Raw genomic sequence first — 13,283 nt, 5'->3', positions numbered from 1 at the left:
TGAGTTTTCAAAGTTGAAGAAATTTGCCTCTGGTACGGCATCAGTGTTTGGAACAACTTATGTCTGTGAGCAAACATTTTTTAAAATGAATTATGCGAAGTCAGCACATCGAACGAGGTTGATTGATGAACATTTGAAAGCAATTATCTTGGTTGGATGCAGCAATTCCAAAGCAAATATTGATGATATCTCAAAAGCTAAACGCCAGTTTCACAAATCTCACAAACCTTTTTTGTTGTTAGTTTGCGAGATTCGAATATGTGCGCACTGGGTGTGACATAACTATCTTATTGGTAACGTCGCCTTCTTTAATAACTTCTTGGAAAATAAACATGTTTGCTGTCTTTATTTTTTGTGTATTCACTGTATTGTATTGAACAAAATGGTTATGCGCTCGTTTGGTGACCCCTGATATAGACGGACAATTGAGTCAAGCGCGGTAGTAAGTAAAGTGCGTGAATTGTTCGTTCGAAATTATAGCTTTTTTTAAAGTTAAGGTGACTGTGGAAATTAAGTGTTTTGCAAAGTTGAATTGAGAAAGAATTAACTAGTTTTATTTAAGAAAGGACTTGTGTCGCTATAGTTTCATCGGAAAGAAATTATGCGGGAAATTAACTAACGACCAGAGACGTAACTTCTCTGAATCAACAACTAGTCGATCATTCATACACTGAATATTTCATTAACTAACTGCTTACTCATACTTACAATTAATATACCCATGTCTAGATATTAGTCGAACCTACTAAATTTATATTATTGTGAACTTTATAGGTATTATAAGCTTACTTAACGCCCCCCCCCCCAGTGGCAAAGCGGTGTGTCTGCGGACTTACAATGCTAGAATCCGGGTTTCGATACCCGTGGTGGGCAGAGCACAGATAGCCCAATGTGTAGCTTTGTGCTTAATTACAAAACAAACAAGCTTATTTAACCCTTAACTTTATGTGCTCTCTAAATCAAAACACTGAAATGGAGCTTACAACAATATTAACTCGTTTCTATTAGCTGATGTTATAGCAAAATGTACCACACTGTGATTTATATCATTGTGTAACTTGTTAATACTTTAATCCTTCTCGATTCGAAATATAATACTTTATTAATAATTTGGTACATGTTAAATATAAACCAAACTAATCAAAACACAATCTCTGCCAAAGGCCTCCTGACCATCTAGATTGTGGACGTTGGTTTATTGAAGCATGTTGTTGGTTCGCAATAAACATAAATACCATGCTAACATCACCTAAACATCTTGAGGGCATTTTAGACCAATAATTTTATTACCTATAATTTATAAGGCAAACAGTGAATTTTGTTTGACTCCCATTATTGTACAGTTTTCCTAAGCCATAATATATTGTTACACCTCCGTTCGTTAGTTAATTTTCCGTAAATTCGTTCCGAAGAAACTTTAGCGACACAAGTCCTTTCTTAAATAAAACTGGTTTATTCTTTCTGAATATAACTTTGCGATACACTTAAGTTCAACAGTCACGCTATAACAAACGCTATAATTCTCAACAAACGTCTCACGTGCTCGACTCAACAATACTCAGTTCAATTACACATTATCCCCGTCGCTTCGTAGCCGGTCTTATATATACAAGACTACATTATATCTAGAAGAATCCCAAGATTTAAGGAAGGGACGTGAATGTTCGAGGAGGACGTGACGTGATACTAGTCACATGACCTCCGCTGACGCAACAATATGTAATAACCTGTCATAATAAATGAAATATTTGTGAAACGTACAATTCTTTTCGCTCCTTCAATACTGGATTTTGTATACTCAACTGTTCAAACTGAATCCATGTGCTTAACTGAATAAATCCATGATTACATAGTTTGCCAGAAACTTTGTATTTACCAAAGTAAATGGCGCTATCCACGTGACTGGTTGTTCTCATTCGAACATAGGTGAGATTATAACCTTGAGATATCGCCTAAACTATCATAAAGAATTAAGATCATTACTGTCGGCACCCTTGTACAAATAGCAGTATTATCTTCCTTCCTCTCCAGGGCTGAACAGGTATAACTTCCTCGAGAATAACAAAGGAACAAAAGCACCTAAGACGAAATCAACTTAAGGGCTTTCTTGACCACGTGTTATGTGAAACTGGCACATTTACAGAATAACTCATAAATTCAGAATAAATACTATAACTATACAAGAAGATAGAAATACGTGATATATTCATGTACCACTGTATCATGTAAAATAGTACTTCTTTTTAGTCCCCTGGTGGAACAGTGGTAACTTGTTTTTAGTGCTTTGCCATTTAATTAGTTTTAGCTTACAAAAACTCAAGAGCACATTTTAATATTTTACCTAATATGATGTAAAATAGTACTTTTTAGTTCCGCTCCATGTAATTAGTCTTAACTTACACAAACTCAATATCTTACCTAGGGCGGCAGAATACCTTTGTTTTTGTCTATGGCAGCAAAAACAACATGACTGGCACTGTTTTCAGCATTTAGGAGCAAACTTTCTGCTTTTTGCTTCATTATATTTATGTAATAATTTATTATAAAAGAGTTGATAAAAATCTTCATTATATCTTAATTCTGAGTAACAGGCAAACCATAAAATGCCTCTATGAGTACACTGCCTTAGGTCATCAGATGTTTGGCCAGGTGTGAACTAGGTTCTCGTGCTTGGCTGCTAGTCGGAAGTATTGTTTAGAAAGTTTCGCGCAAATATATACAAATAACTACCTGTGCATAACTGTCACTGATTTTGGATGAATAGATTAGAGGAGATGCAGATAGTTAAGAGCACCCACCACCAATTTTGGGGTTATCTTGTTTGATTGAATAGTGGATCTGACCATCACTCGTTTAGCACACCATGACCCCAAAGTGCATATCACATTTTTGTGGCAACCACAGTCTGAATATGCTAACCACTATGGGTTGAAGGTCCAAGGTTCGAGACATAAAGTGTTCCTGAGCATGCACCGGACTTCGACTTGTGGGAGCGTTATAACCGTTAAAATCAGCACCTCTGTTCAATGTTCAATTAAGAGTAGCTATGTAGGCGGTGTAGTTATCATCCCTCTGTTTTTGTTGTTATTTGTAATTAAACACAAAGCTACACAAAGGGCTATTGGTGCTCTGCCCACCACGGGTATCGAAACCCATTTTCTAGCGTTTTAAGTCCGCAAACATACGGCTGTGCTACTGGGAGGAATCATCCCTCTGCAAAGTGGTCCTGAAAAGAAAAAAAAAAAGAAATGGCTGTTCAAGAACCTAACAGTCTTTGACCTGGCCATTTAAGCTCACGTGTTGTATAAAGTGCCGCTCAGGTTGAAGTACTACATACCACGATGTTTATGATTTATTTGGTGAAGTATATGACGTCATATTCTTTTCACGCCCCCATTTTTTAACATGAATGGAAAAAATATGGAATTCTGTCTCAAACTTTTTGAACCTTCAAGCAATGAAATGTTTATATTTTCTTATTGTCTAAACTCTGACACTATAATTATTGATATCATAGTCCTATCATTTTGTTTCAAAAATTTTCATCTTAACTTCTTTATTTATTTGTTTGGTGTGGTAGAAAATGAGCAACTGTGACGTCAACACATATAAAAATCAGGTGGTGGTGGTGATTGACGTACGACGATTGAAATTACGTGTTGAAGAAGGCTTGGCATATTCTGGTGTAAATACTCTGGTCTAATAAGAAATGATATAGTGATGCTGATAGTGTAATATCAGGTTATATGTAACTTATATTTTGAAGGAGATTTCGTATTGTATTAATAGGAACTGAGAAATGTGAGTTTAATCAAAGTTTATAAATCAGAATTTTACTAACTATATTTTACTTTTTAACAATTTAAGACATTTCTTGGATCATTACGCTCAGTTATAATTTATAATTAATAATAATTGTATCATAACACAGTACAAATTACAATCAATGTAGACTTCAAAATGCTTTAATTTTCAGAATATTTGTAATTGAAGCAGTGCAGTAATGTAGGATCTAACATAAATTTAATTTGATTTTTTTTAGCTTATAGTTTTAATACAACGCAGTAGTTAAAGAAATCCTTAAGATAAATGTATGTGCTGTTACTGTTAGAAAATTTAAGGAATTACTATGGCATTAGGTATTATTAGTATTACTGTGTCGTGAACTGAAATTTATCACATTAAAATACTTATAAGGATTGTTTAAATATAATTTTTCAGTTTTGTTAAACTTAAAGGATATTGTGTTATTGGTAGGATAAAATGGTTAGAAATGTGAACTTTAATGTTTGGGATAGTAAATTTACGTTGAAACGTAGACTTCCTCTTTCGCAATATTTTCTTGGTTAACATAGTTATAAACTTGCGAAATAATTTACCAGATGATGTCACTAGTAATATGTATTTACATATTTGAATGTTTTAAAATCTTTTTTTTTTGATAGGCATAGATTGTGGGCTACATTTAATTTAGGTGTTTTGATTAGTTGGATGAAGCAGTGATGAAATGGTCTTGCACTTTCTTGTGTTTCTCAGAACCATCAAAACTGCTACATGATAAATTTCAAGCGATATCTATCCGTATATTTTGGTAATGTTTCAAGTTAACTACATGGCATTAGACAAATAATTACCTACTGAAAAAAAAGAAAAAAAGTTTACCTTGGGACCTCACATTTGTTCAATGAAAATAATGTCTGTTTATTACAAGTTTTCTACCACCAATTCAGTTTTTTTTTGCATTTTTTTAATATTTTCACCAAAACCATAAAAACATTCCAATTAACGTTTTTCATATGGAATCTTAAAAGAGGTTTCTTGAAAAAATCAAAATACACAACATTAACTCTTAAATCATGTATTTATTTTCATTAAATTCCAGACTTCAAAATGTTTTTGGAAATAATCTTTGACAGTATGTTCTAACACCTTAATAAGAGTCTTAAAATTTGCTTTGAATCCTTCTGAAAATAAGAACCCCCAAGTTTGAAAAATTTTAACTACATTCCTCACCAACTATTTGCTTAAATACTTTAAAATTCCAAGATGATGTTTATTCTCAAATAAAAAAGCTATACTAAAACTTCCCAAAACATTGTTCTCTGTAACAACAGTAGAATTTCAAGGTTTCTCTTTTCATGTATAAACATATTGAACCAGCTAGAAACTTAAATCTCCCCTGTCACTAAAATGGCTTTATTTTTTAAACTGAAGAGAAATTTTAAGAATTTTTTGTGCTTGTACATATAATTACAATAAAATGAAAATTATTTAACAATTTATATATTGTAGTTGTATATGTAGTGATAAGCATTTTTTTTTTTTGCAATATTTTTGCTTATGCAGTAAGAGATATTCCTAAGCTGAACAATTTCTTTAAAAGTTGGAGGATTTTTTTGTAATTTTATTTTTTTTTGTTTCAGAAGAGCTTGGAAAATATCAAAATGGTCAAATTCCCGACACTGTTATAGTTTACCCTAAAATTTCAAAGCTTGATAAAGAGATAATGGAGGCTTTAACTGTTATTCTTCAAACATATCTTCATGTTAGAGAATTCTAATTATTAGAAATACCTACCTTGATCTATCTTTATTTTTGCTTACAAAAAGGGGTTGGGAGAGGATCTGAGTAACTAAAGACCAATTAACTTAACATTTCTTTTGTGAGTAAGATTTTCAAAATCTATCATGACAGGCATTTCACATAACTATTTGGAAAAGGTGACACATAATTAATGATTTTCAGCATGCATTGTTTGATAAATGTTTCCAAAGCTTAATTTTATTGTCCCTAATATTAAAGTTTGCATTTCCGGCCCTTCTGTTTCCTCACTCAAGCAGACCATTCACAGACAAATTGTCCAAACCCTTAATAATCTGTATCAAATCACTTCTAGTTCTTCTACTTTAAACCCCTCCTCATAATTTAATGTTTTTAATGAATCCTTCAAACCACTTTTCTCAGTTTAAAGGTGTAAAAAAATAACAATTACTTATGGAAAGTGAGTTTTAATGTATTTAAAGAAATTGATCTACAGTATGTATATATGTGTGTTCTCATTGAATATACTTGTAAATGTTTTAGACTATTTAGTACAGTTTGCGTATGACTTGTTAAATGCATGTTACATGTATATACCTTTTTAAGAAATACATGTACATGTATAGAACTGTTTGTTAAAAAGGACACTTGGTTTAGAAATCACATGAATCCTTATGAGTAGTATGTTAGATTTATAGGTTTTCATTTGAACAAGGAAGAGAACATTATTTGGGCTAAGTTAATTATAAGTTTAAGTGATCTAATTTTTAAAAACAGACTTCAAAAGCTGATAGGCTGTGAAGGTCTGTTTCTTTAGACTCGCTTTTTTTTTTACCCACGAGGTTAGACAACACAAGGCTGAGACAAATTAAACATAAAACTGTAGTCAATTTTGTAGTGAAGCATTTTCATGTAATATTTTAAATATTGCTTGTTTCTCATCTTAAGTAAATCAGTGGTATAAGAACAGAGTAGCGTAGTCTTTCTCTTACTTGTGGTTAGACTGACCAAAGTGGGACACCCAAATCCTTCACACCTTTGATTTTTATAGAACTACATTTCGTTAACAATGAATTATGTTGCTGCGTCTAGAACTAATTTTCTTTCAAACTATAGAACTTGCAGACTGACATATGAAACTTGTGTTATTTCATTTCAGTTTGAAGGAAGTACCAAAGTGTTTCTTCAGTATCATCATCTCTGAGTGTAGGCTAAACATTTTACAGTGATTAAACATTACCTTTGTTTTCAATTCCAAAGTCTGTACGTACATTCTTAATCTAGAGAAAGTCACAGGGATCGAATATGTTAACCACTGAATTCCCATAGGAATTTAAATTAACAAAATGTATATGCATTAGTTACAAGTCAGTTGTGAAAGCCTGTTAACAACATTAAAAAGTACAGCAGAGCAAAAACAAACAAACAAAACAAATTTGAAATATATACAATCTGATGTCAACAGTAAGATAAAAATTAGGCAGCATCATGAAGTATATAATAGTATTAACTTTCAGAGATAAAAATTAGCAACATCATGAAATATATATTGTAGTATTAACTTTCAGAGATAAAAATTAGCAACATCATGAAATATATATTGTAGTATTAACTTTCAGAGATAAAAATTAGCAACATCATGAAATATATATTGTAGTATCAACTTTCAGAGATAAAAATTAGCAACATCATGAAATATATATTGTTGTATTAACTTTCAGAGATAAAATTAACAACATCATGAAATATATATTGAAGTATTAACTTTCAGAAATAAAAATTAGCAACATCATAAAGAATATAGTAGTATTAATTTCTTTCTGAAAATTAGCAACATCATGAAGTATATAGTAGTATTAATTTTCAACTGTGTCACATAGGTTTCATTTTCAATATAACAATAAACATTGTTAAATGATGCTAAAACAAAAGACTATATGGTTGAAATGAATATTCATAGAATTTTTATTTTACAGTTTGATATTTCCTTTTGGTCAAAGTCACTAAGTTGTAGCTCTAAACTGATATACCTACAAACTTTGTGTGAAACTACCTGAAGAATTACCAGAAAATTAACTTAATGATATTTGGTGTTAATGGCTTTTGTTGTATTTCCTATGTGTTACAGTAATGTGTACAACAAACTTTGTGTGAAACTACCTGAAAAATTACCAGAAAATTAACTTGATGATATTTGGTGTTAATGGCTTTTGTTGTATTTCCTGTATGTTACAGTAATGTGTACAACAAACTTTGTGTGAAACTACCTGAAGAATTACCAGAAAATTAACTTGATGATATTTGGTGTTAATGGCTTTTGTTGTATTTTCTGTGTGTTACAGTAATGTGTACAACAAACTTTGTGTGAAACTACCTGAAAAATTACCAGAAAATTAACTTAATGATATTTGGTGTTAATGGCTTTTGTTGTATTTCCTGTATGTTACAGTAATGTGTACAACAAACTTTGTGTGAAACTACCTGAAAAATTACCAGAAAATTAACTTAATGATATTTGGTGTTAATGGCTTTTGTTGTATTTTCTGTGTGTTACAGTAATGTGTACAACAAACTTTGTGTGAAACTACCTGAAAAATTACCAGAAAATTAACTTAATGATATTTGGTGTTAATGGCTTTTGTTGTATTTCCTATGTGTTACAGTAATGTGTACAACAAACTTTGTTTTAAAAAACAAATATGAAGCCCAATCTATTATATTATATAAACTTATATTGTTTGCATAGAACTCTGTTAGACATCACTGTTTTTAATATATTTGTGTTATCTGTATAAAAGATTGAAACGTATGAGATTTCTAAGATATGCATGTATTTTTTATAGACTCTTAATTTTACTTTTTGTTTCTACTCAGCTTTCCAAATCGAGTATTAGAATGGGAACTGAACAACAACAGTTAGTGAAAGCACAGGAGCTGTTGCAGACGTTGGTGAATGCATCCGAAAAAGCTGCAAACATAGCCCGTGCATGTCGTGGAGAAAGTACACTATTCTCATTATTGGTTGAAGAAAAGAAAGATGGTGAGAAAAATAAACGTTTTTTTCAGGATTTCAAAACCTTGGCTGATGTACTTGTACAAGAATGTGTACGTCATGATGTCTCAAAAAGAGTAAGTATTTCTAATTCTTGTTGATCTCTCGTGAATAGCTGTTATGTTTTTCCCTGTATTGTTTTTCAGTTGAGAATTGTGTGAATAATGTTTGTTCCCCTTACTTTTGAAATAATATTTAAACCTACATGGAATATGTGTATACAAGTTTAAACCAAAATAATGCAACTTTTTCGTTGTCTACTTAAAATATTATTTGCGTGCATCAAAATTTATGCTTGGCAAGTTTCCACAAGTACTGAGTATTCTAAGTATCTTTTTTTGGTTCCTCTTTATACATTTACTTTTCCCCTTACGATTTATCGTTTGTAATTCTTCCTGTTCAACTTTATGTGATATTACATACACTCACACCCAGCATCTACACGGACAATACCTTTATGGGCTTCAATCGAGAATTAATTCGTATATTTCCCTCGATATAACTTTTTTTTGTTGAATATGATTCTGTACACATAATTTTCTACCTTTTATCTGATTTGAATTTACTATATATATAGTTAATACAGTAGTTTTATATTCCATGATCTTTCTGTGGCACTGGCTCTGTCAGAAGTTATCGCATTTTGACTTGTGGGTTATGTGTTTGAAAAAACCTTATTTTGATGAGGATCTGTTTACCCTGGAACTTCCTTGATATTCTGCTTATTTCTCTCTCATTTTTTAAATTTCTTGTTCATAGTTCTCCCTCGTCAGTTGACTGGTTCAGTATTTCCAACTATTTTACCACCAGATGGACACAGTTTTGCATCTTCAGCCATAAAAGAACATTATTGCCATGTCCATCCAACCTGTTTTGCAACTTATTCTCACTTCTTTTAAGCCTAGTTATTCTCATGTGCTGTTTCGATGTAATAGTTAGATGAAAGCTTTTTTTTTCTTTAACTAATAGCAGAACAAGAAAAAGTCATGATTATGCTTCAAGTCTATAGAATGTTGACTGATCTGGTTAGTTTATTATCTACAATTTTTTTTCTCAAACTTCAGCTAACTTTTTAAGGTTTCAAACTGTTACATTTTCTACTGATTATAATATGACATGTACTGTATAAAGCTAACAAAAACATTACTGTACATTATTTTGAAAGATGAGTCATTCAATCACGATACACATGTATTACCATATAATTCAATTCTAATAGCATTACTTAATGTTCTCTGTACTTTAAAATTTTCTGAGTTATATCGTTGGCAAGAACGTTTTTTTTGTTTAACTAGAAATTGATAACAGCTGAATATACAGATGTAGTGGTTGGACTTTTATACATAATAAATCTTAACCTTAAGTGTAAATTTGATAGAGTGCCCTTGTCTAAGTCTAGGTTTTGTATGTATGTGTTTGAAAATTTCTATTTATGTTTAAACACTATGTTTTAGATATTTATATTACAGAAAGAAAACTAAGAGACTTGTGTTATTTGTTGTTTGTATATAAAATATCTTTTTGTCATTTTTTTTGAACCACATATTTTATTGAAGATCATCTCTCCCCACCCTACAAAAACAAAAGTTATAGCTATTTAGATTAATGTTGTCTTGACTTTATAAGAAATTGATTATTGTGATGTTCATAATTTGTTAAAGTTATTCAGCAATTTAATATAATGTGAGGGTACTGAACCTTATTTTTTGTAACTTGACGTAAAATTTAAAGTACGTGTTATCTTAAGTTCCCAGGAATCGAAGAGAGTATTCGAGGTGAAGAGAGCAACCAGTTTACAAATACGCTGGGAGAATCTATCTGTGTCAAAGTTATGGCCACTGGAACTGAAACCGAAAACCTTCTTGCTAAAGTTCTGGATGGTAATAAGAATGCAGCTGCATTGTTAGCTGATTTGGTTCATGAAGACATTAACAATTCTGTCGTTGAACCTAGATTAGATTCGTCCATTCAGTTCCCATTAAATGATATTGGCATTTGGATTGACCCTATTGGTAAGTTTGTACTCCTTAAAATTTTTTCAGCTGTTAGTTCATTATAAATAACCAAATCAAACTATTTATTGTTTTATGTTTTGAAAACATAAATATGGTAGGTTTGAGACAGGTAAAGTTAAGAATCCTAGATTAGGCATACTCAAGTAAAATTCTTGTTTATATCAGTAAATGGTAAGCCATATTGATTCCTAAGTTCAATCAAAAGCATTGGGAAAATGTAATGATTAACGAGCAGACTGAGTAGTGGGAGTCAAATGGAAAAGTGTAATGATTAATTATAAGACTGAGTAGTGGGAGTCAGATTGCAAAATGTAATGATTAATTATAAGACTGAGTAGTGGGAGTCAAATCATTTTTCCTAATGATTAATGAGCAGACTGAGTAGTGGGAGTCAGATGGGAAAATGTAATGATTAATGAGCAGACTGAGTAGTGGGAGTCAGATGGGAAAATGTAATGATTAATGAGCAGACTGAGTAGTGGGAGTTAGATGGGAAAATGAACTAATTTTATTTTTTTATTGTGCCAAGATGAATATAACAAACAAGTATCTGTGATGTACAGGTTTCTTTTTAGCAGTTTGTCTCATGATGATGATGATTAATGAAATCAGGATCACAACAAGATAAATACAGTTTTTCAAAGAATTGTTTTTCTACTTTCATTGTATCATTAGATCGTATTTGAACTAGTTTTGTTTTTAACCACAAGGGTGACTCGTCTGCAAACTGAACAAATCTCGTAGTGAATCTACTAATTACCACAAAATAATCACAAAGTACTGTGAGATCAGCTAATTTTATATTCTTCTGAACAACTGCTGTTTAAATGCTTAGACAATGCCAATTACAGCAAGGTAACTTGTTACAATCTACAGAGTAATGACTTACTTAGCCATTTTATTTAAGTTTTGTACTAACCATTCAGAATCTGTTGCCACTTGTTGGAATAACTAACAAAAGGGTGTATCATTGCATAACTGATGACTGAGAATATTGGAGCTTACTGCACATGTATTTGTGTTTATTTGAGGTACTTTGCAATAATTAGTAGGACCAGTTGCTCTTGCTTACTAATATAAAGCCCTTAATTATAAAAAATGTAATGAATAAGTATAAGATAATACCATGTAATTGTGAATACAAGATTATACCCTGTAATTGTGAATACAAGATCATACCCTGTAGGTGTGAATACAAGATCATACCCTGTAAGTGTGAATACAAGATAATACCATGTAAGTGTGAATACAAGATCAAACCCTGTAAGTGTAAATACAAGATCATACCCTGTAAGTGTGAATACAAGATCATACCCTGTAAGTGTGAATACAAGATCATACCCTGTAGGTGTGAATACAAGATCATACCCTGTAGGTGTGAATACAAGATCATACCCTGTAGGTGTGAATACAAGATCATACCCTGTAAGTGTGAATACAAGATCATGCCTCGCAGGTGTGAATACAAGATCATACCCTGTAGGTGTGAATACAAGATCATACCCTGTAAGTGTGAATACAAGATCATGCCTCGCAGGTGTGAATACAAGATCATACCCTATAAGTGTGAAATTATTCAACAGATTGGTTATTATTTTCACGAGTAATAACTTTATTTTTACAGCTGATATTTAGAGTAAAAGAGCAGCTTTCAATACAAAAACCTTCACTTTGTTAACTGTTACTCTGATCCAAAGTTAAAATTCTTAGAAATTTAAGAGCTTAAAATTTAAACATTTAATTGAAGAAGTAAAATAATTAAAAGTTAACACAAGTAGAGTAAAGGGGGATAATACCTCCAAACATACATCAGCTGGGAAGTTCTCGTTGAAAATTTTCTTTTAAACTAAATCCCTGTCACATGTCATAAATAAATTTGAGTACAAGATTTATTTCTATGGAATGGATTTTAGGGATTTCATGATTTTCTTCCCTTTTATTTTGTTAAATATGGTGGCCTGTGATTTACAGTTTATTGTTTTTGTAATGTCAAAGTAAAACAATAATTACTGTAATATAAGTGGTCAAAAAATTTGTCTATTGTGTAATTGTTTGACCATTCTTGCAGAAACTTGATTATAAAGTTTTTGTTTTTTTTAAGTAACATTGGTTTTAAATACACTTAATAAACTTTACATGAAAGATGCATCTTTCTTTCATTTGAAAATTATGTCTCTAAATAGATTCCACCTCAGAATATGTGAATGGTCAATGGGAGAAACCTGGAGTGTTTGGTATCGCATCATCTGGTCTTCAGAGTGTGTGTGTTCTGATAGGAATGTACAGTGTATCAAGTGGGGCACCTCTACTTGGCGTAGTCAATCAGCCATTTTATGCATGGGACTATTACCTTAAATAGGTAAGTATTAACATATATGCATATAAATATTCTTCTTCAAATGTATCATGTGTGCTGATACTATGTTTGTAATGCGCTTTAAGCTCAATTAGCCCCACCACAGCTGGGCGCATTGATTCGGTACATCTTACATCTTTCGTAGTCAATCAGCCATTTTATGCATGGGACTATTCATTAAATAGGTAAGTATTAACATATATGCATATAAATATTCTTCTTCAAATGTATCATGTGTGCTGATACTATGTTTGTTATGCGCTTTAAGCTCAATTAGCCCCACCACAGCTGGGCGCATTGACTCGGTACATCTTACATC

The 13,283-nt window shown here is 31.7% G+C and overlaps 1 protein-coding gene across 1 annotated transcript in view; it reads left to right on the top strand.

The window, feature by feature from the left end:
- Positions 1-3,638: 3,638 nt before the first annotated feature.
- The window catches only part of LOC106475836 (inositol polyphosphate 1-phosphatase-like), a 14,883-nt gene continuing 5,238 nt past the window's right edge, over positions 3,639-13,283 (top strand). Inside the window, exons 1-5 of the mRNA XM_022379854.1 lie at positions 3,639-3,801; positions 8,416-8,670; positions 10,341-10,605; positions 12,792-12,962; positions 13,044-13,149. Of these exons, the coding sequence (XP_022235562.1) occupies positions 8,437-8,670; positions 10,341-10,605; positions 12,792-12,962; positions 13,044-13,149 (776 nt within the window). The 5' untranslated portion in view covers positions 3,639-3,801; positions 8,416-8,436. The remainder of the gene's footprint in view (positions 3,802-8,415; positions 8,671-10,340; positions 10,606-12,791; positions 12,963-13,043; positions 13,150-13,283) is intronic.

The sequence above is a fragment of the Limulus polyphemus genome, unplaced genomic scaffold (assembly GCF_000517525.1).
Source record: "Limulus polyphemus unplaced genomic scaffold, Limulus_polyphemus-2.1.2 Scaffold9255, whole genome shotgun sequence".
Lineage (NCBI taxonomy): Eukaryota > Metazoa > Arthropoda > Merostomata > Xiphosura > Limulidae > Limulus > Limulus polyphemus.
The sequence above is the reverse complement of the archived record's forward strand: the minus strand, read 5'-3'. Positions and strand labels throughout refer to the sequence as shown.